Source organism: Eptatretus burgeri, chromosome 4, assembly GCF_056783735.1.
Source record: "Eptatretus burgeri isolate ZD-2024b chromosome 4, Ebu_testis_v1, whole genome shotgun sequence".
Classification (NCBI taxonomy): Eukaryota; Metazoa; Chordata; class Myxini; order Myxiniformes; family Myxinidae; genus Eptatretus; species Eptatretus burgeri.
In genome coordinates, this window is record NC_140964.1 from 75612357 (window position 1) to 75628986 (window position 16630).

Below are 16630 nucleotides of genomic sequence, written 5' to 3' on the forward strand. Positions count from 1 at the left end.
TCATACGTCGAAAAATGAGCATGCTTAAAATTTGTCGACGTGCTCGGCGTATTACGACGTATACCAGCGTGCTTCAGCATGCTCTTAACGTATACAAAACTTACCCATAACGTATTCGGCAAATTTTTGATACGTCGGCATACGCTGGCTAAAACGTCAAGGTGTGACAGGGCCTTGACACTTCAATGTCTAGTGCGGTTATGATTTGAATAGTCAAGCGGCAGCCTTTTAATAGGCTACGCCTATTAGTGGGGGGGGGGAGGTGTGGACTTGGGGTTGAGCAACAAAGACAAAGTGATTAGATTTTGCTGAAGATCCCGGAATTTTTAAGCCTCTCCCTATTAGCATAGTGGAAAGCTTATTGCTGTTATAAGGTTTCTAGAATTGGCACCCCAATTTTTGGTACCAAAGGTTTAGTACTCATTGGAGGGTAAAACAGGCAAAAAATAATAATAATAAAACAAAAAACTTCCTCTCAAACTGAACATTACAGCTGCTTGGGACTTTCAGAATGAAAGTTTTCATCAATAATGTGAATTGAAATTTCATGGGCAGGGTTGGTCAAAAAATAATAATAATTAAAAAAAAATTGGACCTTGACTTGTCATTTTAATTTTTGTATCTCTGATCCTGCTGGGACTTTCAGAATGAAATTTTGCATCAATGAGAATAACAGTATGCAGGATTGACCATTTTTTGACTTTGACCCAATCTCATGACAAGATATTGAAACTTTTTTTTTTTTTTCCACCAAAACTCAATCAAGGTTGGTCTGATCAGAACAAAATTGTCCTCTCGATAACCGATAGGAAGGTGCATTTACACTTAATTTACATAACCACTCCAGGTTAAAGCTTAAATGCTAGCATTGGGGGGGGGGGTGGGGGGCACATTTTCTTAATTTACACACGATCCCAAAATGTTGAAGGTCAAGGTCATGTGGTAGTCTGAAAAAATAAATAATTTTTTTAAAAGGCCATTATTGGACCACAGGCCAAAAGTAAGTCACAGGTGATCACAAAGGATTCCCCCGGTCAAGGGAGGCTTACCATTGGCTATTTCATATCTTGTTTTAAGTGATTCTTCATAAATCGGCAGCAAAATCAGCCACAACCATGGGTGTAGTAAAGCTCCTTACTCACCTGGTGACCATGTTTCTACATGCACTTGTAATGAGTCATCTGCTGCTACCATTGTTTAAAATAAATAAATATTATTATTAATAATAAAAAAAAAGTATTTTACTGGAACCTAAAGTTGTTTCACTTGCAAGCATTCTTCAAAGAATTTAGATCCCCTGGAGCCAAATATGACAAGTAATAAGTGGAAGGTTTATCAAATAAAGCCACCATGGAAGCAAAGCTAAAAAAAAAAAATGCATTGCAATTATAGACAAATTGCAAATAAAAAAATTAAAAAATTAAAAGTGGAAACCCACCACTTGGTAAATCCTGGCGTCTGCAACAAAAATCGGGGCAAAAATGTGAAAGGTTTCTTTATTGACATCAGTGCATTTAAAAGATACATTACACATTTTGTTCAGAAATCAAAACTTTTTTCACCAAATACAAAATTTCATTCCAGTCTGCATCCATGAGTTGAGCATAATTTAATCAAGTGCCCAAAACCACAAAAGTTTTTATCAAACTTTACATTTCATACATGCAATGCCAAGTAAAAGAGCAATTAAATTCAATATTCACATCAAAAACTTGCCAAGCATACAAATGCTTCAGCCATCTATTACCCCACAGAGGTCTGTATTGAAATGCGTAAGGTGATAAAATAAAGTCTACAAATCTGCAAGGTGAATGACGTGGGAGTTCAGACACGACACCTGAGTCCAACATCTTCGTCGTGTTTGCAATCTCCCACTCCCCAGCCAGAAAAAGCACATGTTGTGATGTCTGTCTCACTGCCATCACACTTCACGCTGTCCATCCAAATTGGACCAGTACCTGGACAAACAACACCCAACAGAAGTGGCATGCTCCCTTTCAGCAGTCAACCCTTCCCATCCATGGAATTTACCTCTTCAACCTGAAAAAAAATCTCTGAAACAACCTCCACAAAAGGAGTTTCTCAAACAATACCCCATTGTACATCCCAAAGATTAACATGGAGACTTCAGTCTAGTGAAACACCCACACACCACACACTCCCAAAATTTGCTTTCAACTCAAATCCATTAGATGAGAGTTAAGAATGAGAAAATATTATTACTAAACTTCCACTACCAATAGCAGACTCACCTTCTCCGTACGCGGCATTGCCCCTGAAATAGTGCGCATCCTCATAGCCGAGTGAAAGACAGGCCACGTCCGCATCGACCTTCTGAAAGTCGTCATCGCATACGGTGCCCCACTCTCCACGATGCAGCACCTCAAGGCGACCTTCGTAAGCATCTGGCCCATTGACCAGCCGTACGAAGCAGCCAATGCGCGAACCACCTGGAGGTGAGGTCTACATCTCAACCTCACCAGTAGCCAACTGTTTGCACCCACTTCATTTAAGGTACATTAAGGTTGAGAATTAACCCACTCCCCCATACTGAATCTTACCAGGAGGTCCACGGATTCCCCTGGATCCTGTGTACCCTGAAAAAAAAAAAATGTAAATAAACTAAAATGAAGGCAGTCAGCAGATTATTTCAGTCAAGACCAACATATTTTATTTTTTTATTTCTTCAGGATCAACAGCCATTTAGGATATGAGGGACCACGAGGAGTGATGTAAGGGACACATCGGCAATTTTGGAGTTAATGCCATATAGCACTATTTTAACCCTTCCCCTATCATCGTCATATCATTAAAAAATGTCACTTACATCACTCCTCCTCGTGGGGCCTCGTATAGTTTTTGTGAAGAATTACTTGTTCATCTTTACTTAAAAGCTTTGCAGACAAAAATTAAAACACCCATCCATATACAACTAGACATTCATGAGACTGAATCAAAGAGCAATTTTGGACAACCATTTATAGATATGAAGAGTCCCCAATGAAAAGCAATGAACATGGGATGTTTAAAAATAATAATTCATCATTTCATGTTGATACAACAAATAATTTGAGTGATTACATAGCCAGACAAGGACCAACAAGTTGAAACTTACCTTTGGACTCATTTACAAAGGGGCCCGGGAGGAAGGGGAGGGGGGAGCGGAGGGGGGGGGAAGCGGAGGGGTGAGGGTTCAAACAAAAATGGGTATGGTCACTTGTGGTAAGAATGTAACAGCATTTAGAGGATAAATGTTAAAATATGATTGAGGGCAGCAGTAAAGATTTGGATTCCAAGTGTAAAACCCAAACGACACTCAGAATAAGCAGGTCGCAATTATGCAAACTTTGAGGAAACTAGGGGCAATGATTCTAGTCCAAGCTTTTCTGGAAACAAGCTAGGCAAATCCACCATTCGACTGGCAGGAATTTGCAATAACTTGCCTACTCTGAGAACACCATGGGATCTTCAATGTGAAAGCAGATCAGGTATGGGGGCATGTGCTGGAGCAGTGAGTCGCTGCGTCCACTTTCCGGCGGTACTCCAGGGGCCTCCGGCTGGCCATCCCCTATCTCCTTGAGATGCTGATCAACCTGCTGCAACCACGAGGTACGTGGTCGGCCCATTGGCCTCCTCCACTCAGGAGGCTCCCTCGCTGAGAATCTGATGAGCAGGATCAGGAAAACGAGCCACAAGTCCATACATACAGTTGCAGTTGACAGACTATGCAGGTAACAAATCCCATTTGAGTCTCTCTCTCTCTCTCTCTCTCTCTCAGCAACCACTCGTTGGACATAGCCCGACCAACGATAGCCAAGGATTCTCCAAACAGACCTGGTATCAAAGGAATTAAGTCTCCATCTCAGATCCCTGGTCAGAGTCAAAGTTTCACATCCATAGAGCAAGAATGAAAGCACCAAGGACCTGAAGACTCAGACTTTCATCCTTCCACACAGGTACCGGCAGCGCCAAACCCCACGACTCCCCAGGCCTGACCCAAACGTATGTTGACCTCTGGCTCACAGCCAGCAGACATGAATATCACTGCCAAGGTAAGTGAATCTCTCCGTGACCTCAACATCCTCACCACAAACAGGCACAGACAGGACAGCAGCATCTAAGAAGTCATTGAAAGCCTGGATGACTGCATCATCTGCAAAATCAAGGTCAGAGATCTTGACATTCCCAAATGATACACCACAGCTTGATCTCAGACATCCTACCCAGAATCCAGCCCAGACAAGTTATTAAAAGTGTGGGAGGGGGGGGGGGCAGAACACACCCCTGACAAACTCCAGTAACAACTGGAAATAAGTTAAAGATGACATCACCATGCTTCACAGCACTCAGTACCAGAGTATAGTTCACACATCAGATCGATCAGTTTTGGTGGCTCCCCATGAAGACCAAGAATCCTCCAGAGGGCATCCCGATTCACTGAATCAAACGCTTTACAGAGATAAACATAGGCTGCAGGCAGCCGCTGATGAAACTAGTCTTCGTTCGGTGAGGACCCGAAGAGCAAGGATATGGTCAATTGTCGACCTCTTTGGTGTAAAGCCTGACTGCTCTGGACGCTGATGGTCAAGCAGATGGTGGCAAACCCTATCAAGAATTGTATATCCGAGCAAAGACCTTGCCCGGTACTGAGAGCAGCATCACCCCTCAGTAGTTGCAGTCTTGGCGATCACCCTTCCCTTTCCAGAGGGACAACAAGGCTCCTCTTCCAGTCAGTTGGGATGATGTCTGTTCCACCCTTCCCTTTCCAAAGAGGGACAACAAGGCTCCTCTTCCAGTCAGTTGGGACGATGCCTGTTCCAAGTGAAAGCACCAACACCCATAATACTAGCAGACAGGTCCTCAGGATCAATGTCCTTCAAGAGGATGGTGTACATTGATGCCTCACCCGACCTGCGAAACACCAGGGTGACAGTTTATAGTCTAGGGACAATTGTACAGATAGTGGACAAAAATTGAAACACCTGGGTAGATTAGGGACATCAATGGCTTCCACAAATGTAGATAATGTCAAACAAGCAAATAACATCCTAGCATGCTTAGGGTCATGTAGAAAAATGCTGCACAGGCTTGGTTGCCTCAAATAATGGCCAACATGGCTGCAAGCAAAGACCCCCCCTCCCCCTCCCAATGCCTCCATCCAGAGAACATGTTGTCATCCAATGGTTCGATGAGCATGAAACTGATATTATCCATGCCATGGTGTTCTCAATCGAGCATTTATAGGGCATACTGGAACAACTTAGACAGAAAGCAACGCTCTGCACAGAGTATGGTCCCAATCTCCTCCTCCTGGAACAACACCTGAGACCGTTTTCCACCTGGATCAAACAGGTGTGAGTTGACTTTCTTGTGGGAAAATGGTGCCACATCCCGCCTGTAGCATTGCAGACGCTCGTGGACTGTACCACGGCGCATACAGGTCATACAGGCCGCATGCCCAATTAAGTGACTTTACATTCGTGTTTCCATTTTTTGTGCAATACCTGTACCTACAGGATTCTGCCAGCCCAATTGAAAACCAAATAAAACATTGGGCAGAGAAAATAAGTGCGCTACAATCATAGATATCACATGTGGGACAAATACCAGGACACGAACAGAATTGCAGAGAATTTGAAAATATTTGTACAAGCGATTATAGTTGCGGTCGGACTATTACAAGCAGCATGCAGAACAGACAAGAACCTCATGAAACAACAGATACAGATACAACCCCCACATGGAAAAGTGATCCTGAAAACCTGCAACTCAAATCAAAGCACTTGGAATCATACAGATGAGAAAGAAAATTCAGGCAGCATAACCAAGCAGTGGAAACACCACAAAGTAAACTTCAAGTTGGTAAATTCAAAATAAAATATTGGTCAACACTCACCACGTGGACCCATGTCTCCTTTTAAACCCCTCTCCCCCTCCTCACCCTTTTGCCCTTGAACACCTGCACACAAAAAACAAACAGGTTTGGTGACTTAGCACGATCTCAAGTATAAAACGATCCTTCTGGCATGTCCAGCAGATTCTTACCTCGCTCACCCACATCCCCCTTCATGCCTGGAAGACCAGGCAAACCCCGAACACCAGGGTCACCCTTGTCTCCTTTTGGACCAGGAGGGCCTGAGATGCGAACACAGAAGGAAATTCGATGCATCCAAGAAAGTGTCAACTCGTACATGATACGGAAAAACCGACATTATGCTCAACGATCAAACCGATCTTGAGCCTCGTCTCTAAGCACCAGTTCCCACAACTCGAAAAGAAAAACTGCTTTGATGCTTCGACACATTGCCTCACTTTGCAGGGAGCATTTCAACCACCGACGTAACAAGTCAAACAGATACACAAGACAAGAACAAGTCTACTGTCTGCCAAGACATTAAATTATCCAACTTTCACATCCTTCATTCCATTTATCTCAAGTCTCAAACGACTGCTACTACAAACTCCCAGCAGTAGTATTTTTGCAATACTTGTCATTTTCTGACAGAGGCATCTCAAAAAAAACGATTTGTCATCCAATCACTATAACTTAAAAAGCAGCAAGATCTAAAATGGCCCCCGTCGGAGCATTACATTTATGTGCCAAAAAATAGAAAGAAACATTACCCTGGATAATGGTGATGTTGTCGAGAATCAACTTTCTGTACCAGTCCTGCATCCTGAGATTCTCAGTCACATTAAACACAACTTTGATTTCGTTGTCAAGTTGTTGCACAAACAGCTCCTGCTCTTCCCGAAGCATCACCACATCCGATGAGATGTTGAAAAAGTGCTCACGCATCTGTTCCACCTCAGTTTCTTGACTCTGCACCTGGCTGCGCAGGCGCTCCAGGGCTTCAATTGTCAAAGACAGGTCGTTGGGCTTGGCCTTAAACTGCGGAGGTTTGATAGAGTCCGAATTGTGCAATTTCATGAGCATAAGTACATTTCTCAGGTCTTCTTCTATCTTGTGGACCTGAGATGTGACTTTCTGGATCGTGTATCCTTGTGTGCTACTTGTGTCCTCCAGTGTAGAGATGCGGTCTGAGAGGTCAACCAACTTGCGGTGTGGGGAGCCCATGTTGTTGGCACCCATGACGGGTAAGGAGGAAAGCTGTTGCAAACTGTTAGTGTTTTCCGAAGTGTTGATTGGAAACCACCCAAATACTAGGGTTCAGGGAAAAGGGAATTACGCAAAGCTCAAAAACAATAAATGAACTAGAAGGCAAAAATGTTGGTACACACAAATAAATACAATTCACAATATCTGCATCGAGTCATTGTGTGGCAAGTAGCCAAAAAAAGCAAACTCAAACGAACTTGTGGCAAACCAGAGGACGAACTGCAGGAGAACGATCATGTAGAGAAGCAAGATTAAAGTTCGAACAATCTTAGGGGAGTCCAGCCAATGGAGACAATGACAGATGCCATCCTTATGGGCAGTTGTACTCACACGCTCTGAAGAGGAAGGGTGCAAAAAAAAAAGTCAAAGAAAACCTACAGGCATCACCTCCACATTCAGTAAATCAAGTACGACTCAAAGAAAATAAATAAATAAATAAATTTATTCAGACGATCAGCTTCATTTTTTCACAAGATAGTGTTAGGCTGGCCAGGTAGCCTTGGGGTATGCACACTCACTTTTGAGATGCCTCAGTCCATCCTGGGTTCGAACCTTGGTCCAACTATAAACTGTCAATGCAGAGCGAGGGAGGCATCAATGTGAGTGCCGTCCATCGGATGGACGTTAAACGGTCCGAGGACACTTCCGCCAGCACTGCTTGGTGGTGGTAGTGATGAGTAACATTTTCAGTTGTCGATCAAAAATGGGATACTGCCAATCTCAGATGCTGGAATTTCCCAAGTGGTCTTTCCTGCATCCACAATTTCTGAACATAAAAATACACCCGTGCGGGAGTGACGGTCATCTCTGCGAGAAACAAGCACGAGTTTGTTACTCGGGTGTAGTGTTCTAGGGTCAGGAGGGATTTTTGGCTAACTTTGAAGTCACGTGACGCGAAAACGAATGCGAATATCGAAAATCCGGCCCGACCAAATCTAGATATTGTCCCATAGATTCATATGCCACAATCAAATTCAAGATAACTTAAGAAATGTAGGAGGAGATAGATTTTGAAAATCGTCATTTTGCAACTACATGAAGCAGTTTTCGCAAAATTCAAAGTCACGTGACGTGTACGTATTCGAAGATATCTGTATTCTTTCGGATGGACATGAAAGACAAAGTCAGCTGCTATGCAATGACACCATTCACCAACTTTTACCATGCCCAGTAGAGAATATATAGTCTCCTGAAGGTAGGGCAGTTTTTGCAAACTTTGAAGTCACGTGACGCGAAAACGAAAATCCGTCCCGAACAAATTTAGATGTTGTTCCATACATTCATATGCCACAATCAAATTCAAGATCGCTTGAGAAATGGCGGAGGAGATAGAATTTGAAAATAGTCATTTTCGCAACTTCAAAGGCCTCGTGACCTTGACCTTCGGTGACCTTGAAAGTCATACCATCGTGTACGTCTCATCGACCTCTATCAGGATCACTAATGACCAGATCTCCCACTTCAACTTCATTGTGGACGGACGGATCGAAGGACATCAACACCCATATTATTAGGTCATGTTCGAAGAGATAACCTAAAAATGACAATCATGCCAACATTCTGGTACATTTTAAGCAAATAATCATTAAAATAAATACAAAACCAAAGCTGCACTCTGACATCACATTACATCATGATACTAGGTTTGATTTAAACCCCTTCAGCTGTTCTCAAGTGTCACATTTTTACCTGACATGATCTCTGACCTCTTAATCAGTGCATCTTTGCATCATAATATATACTTATACCAAGTTCGGTCAAAAAACCATCGCTGGTTCACAAGATAGCACGGTAATAATTTTTACCCAACGGCACCTTTGACCCCATATTCTAACCAGTTCCTATTTACATTATACATACTTGAACCAAGTTTGACTTGGATCCTTCAGCCGTTCTTAAGTTATCGCTGTAACAAAAACCTCATGGCCCGACAGACAAGCCGAAAACAATGCCTCCAGCGACTTAATCAGCGGAGGTATAAAAAAAAGTTTTCACCAACACCAATGAACAAGTCTCGGAATAAGACGTGAAAACAAAGAAAACGTAAAATTGACAATGACATTCCAGAACTGCAGGGTTTTTTTTTTATTTTTTTTTTGCTTATTTGTAAAGTTGTGGTCTGTCTGCATGGATATTTGCCTTTAAACTGGACATTTAAGGGAAAAAAAGAAATAGTTCAGAATTGAAATAAAAAACTTCATTGCTTGTCATTCAATACTTAGCTATCCATTACTTTGGTGTATTGTTGCTAATGTCAACAGTTGTCGGCCCACACACCCGAACGGTGCAACATGCGGCCAACTTTAAGAGTCTCAAACCAACGAAACCAAGCATGTAGATGGACATGCTTGCCTTAGGGAGGAATTGTTTAACAAGTGGACAGATTGGATGGGAACACAAAAGCAGAACAGATCCTAAGGACAGTAAAAACTGAAACCTTGGAGTATGCATGATATGTAAATAAAACTTTAAAAAATGAACCATGCATCCTGAAGCTCACCTTGATCAGGAGCAACACTCAAACTTAGACCGATTTTTTTTTTTATGCCATGAACAAACTGGTACATCATGGGTGATGAAGGTTGTGGTCAAGTTTTATCGAAATTATGTGGTTTCGGAGAAGAAAGCAAATACCTATTTTGGGGGAGGGGGGTAAAATCACACCCCATCAACCCCCTTAATGAGCGCAGATTTTTATGGTCAATATACCTTCGTTACGTATCAGATATGAAGCTTGTGGCAAAGTTTCAACAAACTCAGGTATTTAGTGAAAGCAACAATGACAAGTATTTCCAGACTAACTGACCCACTCAGCCACTCACACACTGCTTGATCACATAAGCTCAGCAAACTAAAGTGAAGGTGCACTAAAAATGTACTCTTCTTTACCATGATTCTCCTGGAAGACAAAAGCCTCCACGAGGCAGACTTGATGGGATTGCTTAATCTTGGGTCCCCTTCACTTAATAGCATGGAAAAGGTATCTGATTACAAGTCCGGAAGGTTAATTTGTCCAATCATACCTACAAGGGCACACAGGTGAGCGCATACCTCTGCACGCAATGACAGATCCACGAGAACATGTTGGGCCCAATAAATTTTTGAAATATGCTATATCGTTTTTGGCCAAATCTCTCAAAGGTGAAGAATCACGTCAACAATTAAATAATTCTCATAGAGATCCAGACTCGGATCTTCACCAAAATCGAATCAATTAGTCCTTAGGGCACACCCAACATGTCCACCAAGTTTCATTCAAATCCGTCAACTTGAGATATCATGCTCAATCATGCTTGGCCCCACCTCTCAATAGTGAAGAATCACGATAAAAAAAATTCTAGTTGTTGGACCCCGATCTTCACCTCGATCTAATCAGTTCGTCCTGGTCACACACCCAACCTGCCCGCCAAATTTCATCCGAGTGTCCACAACTTTTTGATATGCTCCACACAAAGAGACAGAGGGGGTGAAAACAACCTCCTTCACCTTCGGTGACAGAGGTAATGAGGATGGGGGGGGGGGGGTCAGACACAATTGGGAAAAAAGAAATTATGGGTTGTTGGGAATTGCATTTGGACAGGGCTTGTAAATCATACAACTGGAGCACTTCTGCATTGTATCGTCTTTTCGGTCAAAGTTGCCGGTCTAATGTGAGACTTAACTGGTAGAAACATTGGTGACCGGCACCCAAATACATCTGAAGATGGATATTAAAGCAAGCAGAATACATGGTGCCCCACTATTGATTTCTACAACAATTTGCGCTTCAAAAGGTCAAACAAATGTCAAACATCAAAACATTAAATAAAAAAAAATTGCAATAAAGGTGCTCTGCTTTAAAACTGCAAGCAGTTATTGCTGGATCCCATGCCACCCCACTGATATAAATAAATAAAAAACCCGCTTTGATTGCACAACTGAACAACGTCCTCTATCTAGAAAAAAAAATAAAAATAAAAAAACTACATTTTTTCCTTCAATCCAATATAGCCACCAAATCAGAGGACCAATCAATTATTCGCCATCACTTGCTTCCTCCCACCTGCGATGTATTGCTATGTTGCGTCTGTCTGCGCATGCGTGGCCAGGCCCAGTCTGCGATGGTCGGATTAAAAGCTTGTTGTACAATGGCGGCCTTCTGGTAACCCGAGTTTCACTTTGCCTCTTGATAAGAGTTTCGGTTCTGGGAGAACTGAACACCACCCCTTCCCCAGTAAATTATCATGTGTAATTGCTTGTGTTTCACTTTCTTATAGAGAGCCCTCCAAGTGGCTTCAGCACTCAAGCAAATACCTTCAATGGGCGGTGTACATTAAAAACAAAATATTTTTGGCAAATACTCAGCATTATCACCCAAAATTTACTTTTTTAACCAACCACAAGAAAACATGCAATGGCATGCAGCAAGTTGGTATTTTTATTGTTTTTTTTTTTAATTTACTGTACATTTTTAAAATGCTCATTTATGCCCCTAATCACACGAGTAGAGGATAAATGGGGTTTCTGGGACCTCCCATTCAAATGAATGGGGGGGGGGGGGAAAAAAAAAAGGGAAACTTGACTCGAGCCACAAAAGCCCAAAATAGGAAACTTATTTTCTCCCCCTCCCATACAAGCAAGTGTAAAATTGAGACTTACTGATTAAAACACTTCTTCCCTTTCATTCCATTCAAAGAGCGAACGAATATTTGTCCATGTTCTACTTTGGGGAATAACAATTTTCCTATAACATTCATTTTCATCGCATATATTCACAAAGATTACTTTGGAACTTGGTTCTTTGTTTTGCAGAAATGAAATGATAAACGTCTCTCAATGCTCGTTTGAGCTTATTTTTGGTTCCACTCAAGTACATTAAACTTAGAGTCGATAAAATTGTTACAATTAAACTCAAACATGAATACATTATGCACATTCTGTAAGCTGAGTGCAGCTGAAAACAGGAAGCTTGGGAAAATTTCCAGAATTACTGAGCTGTTGAAAAACAGGAAAGAGAACAATGAGGCAACTCTAGGCAAAGATCCAACTGACTTCCTCCAACATGGTTTATGAGCCAGGCATTTCTCTTCTGTTTGACAGTTTTTCATTTTTCTCATCTTGACCCAATGGTAAATGACGAGACATGAACTATCTTTCATCTGACGAAGAAGATAACCCATCACAATATTGGTGTGTGTGTGTGTGTGTGTGTGTGTGTGTGTGTGTGTGTGTGTGTGTGTGTGTGTGTGTGTGTGTGTGTGTGTGTGTGTGTGTGTGTGTGTGTGTGTGTGTGTGTGTGTTCGGGGAGGGCCATAAAAGTTATGATGCAATCCTCAGTAGAGTTCTTGGGGGGCCGATCGTCATGTTGGTGTGCCGAGTCGGAGGGTTCGTTAGTTGGAGGAGTCTTCAGTTCTGTGGAGAGGAGTCTCAAGAGAGTTCTTTTGGAGGATCAAGTTGGTTGGTGTGCGCTCTACATTTTGCTGGCGTTCCTGGAGTTTTCCTGGGTCCCATCCACGACCCTGATCTCCGCCCTGCGACTCCAACTGCCCCGTTCGGTTTCCTCCATGGGCACGAGCCCCACACGTGTGACTGTGGGCCAAGCCGCACGACCAATAGCAGGTGCGGCACCGTGGAGCACTCCCTCCCTTCAACGTGCAGGTACCCACGTGAACTGCGACCCCCAGCTAGTCTCCCCCTCTCTGGGTGTGGGGATCTTTCAATAAATCGTCTGAGTGCATCTGAGTGTGTGGACCCGTCTTTTATGTAGAACTGTTAAGTGTTTATCATTGTAAAATTCTTGCTTGCATATCCGTGATAAGTCTTGCCCTGCGTCTTTTTTTATTTGTGAATAAAACAATTGAAGAAATGTTCCCAGTTAGTTTCCGTCCTTTCTTGCATTGGTCCAGCATGGTTCGGATCAGACTTTAGGCGGGTTTTTATACCCGATAATCTGCTCATCCAAGCCGGCACGGCTTTGGCAGTTCCGCTCAACTGCACCCAAACCGGAGTTGGTAGTCAGTAGTTGGCACTCTCCCGCAGTCGGTAGAGTGACCCGGTTCGAGCAAGACGTGCCGAGGGCGTGGTTCCCCGGTAGTCAAAATCGCGTAGTTAATTAGGTAAATTGGTTCTACAATTCCGGGGAGTCTGGTGGAGACGACGTAACTTTCCACACCTAATGGTCGTTCTCGCCACCAGACCTCAACAATATTTTTCTTGGATGGCAAGAAATTCTCACGTCCTTTGATCTTGAATGACCCAAATCCAAGGTGAGAAATTATTGCTGTGCCGTGTGTGTCTGACTTTTTTATTAGTTTAAACACCTGTCTGGATGAACCAAACACACAACTTAATCTTCTGGAGGAATCTGACATGACACTATCTTCTGGAGGTAAATGTTCTATTTATTATTTTATTAATATCATAATATAATCATCTTTATATACCCTAATTGTTCTTCACCATTTTGAACAGAATATGTTGATCGAGTTTCAAAACCAAAACAAACCATCAGACTGCTGCGAAAGAAGATTTTATTCAATGTTATTACTTTTGTTTAATTATAAATGCTTTCCTTGTAATTATCTGATTTTGAATTACAAGAAAAGAATAAAGGAGACGTAAAGGGGAAGGGGGGGGTTAGGTGCGCTCCCCCAACGACCCACCACCCCTCTCATTTCTCTCCCCTCCCCTCGTGTGTGGGGAAGGGTGGGGAGAGGGATGAGGGCGGTGGTGGGCCAAAGGTGAGAGAGCACAGGGGGGTGGGGCTTGTGTGGGTGGGTGGAGCTTGTGTAGAGCTTGTGTGGGTGGGTAGGGTTTTTGTGGATGTAGCAAAATAAATTTAATTAAACAAACATGTTGTGTATGGGGAACTAATCAACTAATCACTAATTATGTGGATATGATGGATGTGGATGGTGATGGAGTGGGTGGAGCGTGTGGGTGGCTTTTGTGGTGGAGGCTTGCGTGGGCATAGACAAAAAGGGGCAGAGTTAAAAAAGAGGGGTGGAGTCCATAATTTTATTTTATATCTTTGTCTTTTGTAATTCCTGTGAATAAAATGAACCTAAAATCTCTCCCCTTCTAAATCATATACCTTACAAGTCCAAGGAACTGTATCTATTAAATCAATGATTTTAAAAAGTTCATTTGTCCATCGCTTAGTATATTCCACCGTAACATTCAGACAGAACTTATTGGCAGTTCTCAAAAATATTTCATGAAGAACAAGGTTATCGTACCAAATGTATTAGTTTATTTTGTGCAGTAAACACAAAGGTGCCAGGAAATGGTAATTATATGAGATTAAGAATTTTTGTCTGAGTGCTACGGTATGATGAATCTTCGTAACAGACGTAACCGTCAAAATACCCCCTTTAGCATGATGATCGTTTTGCTCACAAATTTCTGTGAAGTGTTCTACGACAGAAGACTAAATCTGGTATAGGTAAGTCAATGTATTCCCAGTATTTATTTGAGGAATTGATGATACTGAGTAGGCAGTACTATGGCAAATGTAATGTAATGTAATGGACGTAACAACTGGCCACGAAGTCTTCTTCAACTCGGATGTCATTGGATATAAAATTGGGAAAATTGATGTACTTCTGATAGACGTTGAGGCAAAAACAAAACGGCGTCCAAATCACGTGACAATAGGTCCGCAGCCAATATTGCAAAAATTCAATTCATGATCTGTCATATGGTATATAAGGTTTAATGAAAAATGTACTTTCAAAATTAGCCACCAGGTAACTTTTCCCATGGAATTACCCAATAACCTTTTTCAAAATGAGATTTCCACCTGTATATTCTTACTATATCACCAACTTTGAACTTAGGCTTTCTGACATTAATCTTTTTCATTTTCAAATTTTGTAAATGTTTGATGGTTTAGTATTCATTGAGGTGTGAATTGCATCATTATACTTATCTACAATGTCCTGAATTAAAGATAACCATTGTTGAGAACCGAGTTGAGTGAATTTTTTATATAGTCTCTTTTAAAGTGCAATTGAATCGCTGAATAACAACCGCTTTTCCTTCATTAAAGGTGCTGCATAATGTAATGCTGTTATTTTTAAGAAAATTCATAAATGTTTTGTTGTAGAACTCTGTACCCTCATCAGGCCACAAATTTTTTAGGTTTTCTCTTGCTTTTATTGAATATCAGTTGGAAAGCTAACATAAGAGTATTACCTGTTTTGTTTTTCAAAGGAACAACCCACGCATATCTACTCCTCAAATCAATAACTGTTAAAGCATACTTGTACCCCTTATCATAATTGAGTTCAATTATATCAGCCGACCAGATATAATCAACTTCCTTGGAATAAACCTTCCTTCTATGAAACTTTGCGATTATTGGCTTATGTAATTCATCAGCTAATTGCTCTTCAATCTAAATGACATCATTAGAGTCTATAAGTTTTTTGAATTTCCAAGCCCAAGTTTCAATTTAGCACTGATTGTCTTCTTCACGATGAACCTATCAACTTTTTCTCTCAAGGATGGATTTTGTGTCAGAGACAAATTATACAACATTTCTCTATCGGCGTGCTATTTCCATAATCAATATCGTGCCTCATGCATACTTCATCAAACCTATTGATAGGTTTGCTTCACAGTTTAGGATTGTCAGCCTAATCTAATATTCAAGTTTATTTTTGGACCACAGAAAGAATACCCTGGTAGATGCAATTAGCCTGGAATTCCAGTTGTAAATTTACTTCCTGATAACTTTTGTATATCTCCCCCACGTTTGTGTTTGGAGATTAATTTACTCTTTTTACAGCCAAACATGCCTTTTTGTATAACCGTCATTTTTACAATAAGAGATATTTTTAGTATTAGTTTTCTTTTTACATTTGAGACAATAACTCAATTATTTATGAGAAAAATTTATTCAGAGTGCAAAAACCTTTTTGGTTTCCAACATGCACATTTGAATCTTAATTTTTAAAACAAAGAATCCTTAGAAATGTCTTCACTCTCTCCTCCATTTATTTAAGATAAAAAAAAAAATGAAAACTTTAATCAAAGTCAATTCCACCAACATCAATAATATAATCTTTTCCTTATTTCTCTTCTTTGTCTCCACTTTCTCATTTAAATCTTCTCCCTGAAACCGATGTTGTCTTGACGCAAATATTTCTAATAGACTTGCCAATTCTTTGTTTTCCTCCTCTGTGCATCGATAGATTTATTTTCTGTAATACCTTCGATCTTTTTTTTTAAATCTCAATGGTTTCCATATCTCTATCTCTATCTCTGTCAGCGTCAACTCCTTCCTCATCCCTTACTATCCTTGAATCACTTTCACCCCATAGAATATTGGTTCAAGAGTCAGTAAGTGACCACTATATTCGTTATAGGTGTGTGTGTCTCGAGCATAGCTCCGTGGGTTTTGATCCGATCCTGATAAAATTTGGGTGGGATGTTTATATCATGATATAGTTGTGTTTTCCTGAGAATGGGCGTGCTGCGCTCATTATGGGGCGGAGCCACGCCCAAAAAGCATGTGTTGTTAGGGGG

The 16630-nt window shown here is 41.4% G+C and overlaps 1 protein-coding gene across 9 annotated transcripts in view; it reads right to left on the reverse strand.

The window, feature by feature from the left end:
* Positions 1-1482: 1482 nt before the first annotated feature.
* The window catches only part of LOC147028388 (macrophage scavenger receptor types I and II-like), a 71187-nt gene continuing 56039 nt past the window's right edge, over positions 1483-16630 (reverse strand). For all 9 annotated transcript variants that reach the window (XM_085878723.1, XM_085878718.1, XM_085878722.1 and 6 more), the window contains 7 exons: positions 7318-7455; positions 6625-7164; positions 6046-6135; positions 5897-5959; positions 2562-2597; positions 2253-2450; positions 1483-1958 (listed from right to left, as the gene is read on the reverse strand). In XM_085878723.1, the coding sequence (XP_085734849.1) occupies positions 1825-1958; positions 2253-2450; positions 2562-2597; positions 5897-5959; positions 6046-6135; positions 6625-7164; positions 7318-7455 (1199 nt within the window). In that variant the 3' untranslated portion in view covers positions 1483-1824. The remainder of the gene's footprint in view (positions 1959-2252; positions 2451-2561; positions 2598-5896; positions 5960-6045; positions 6136-6624; positions 7165-7317; positions 7456-16630) is intronic.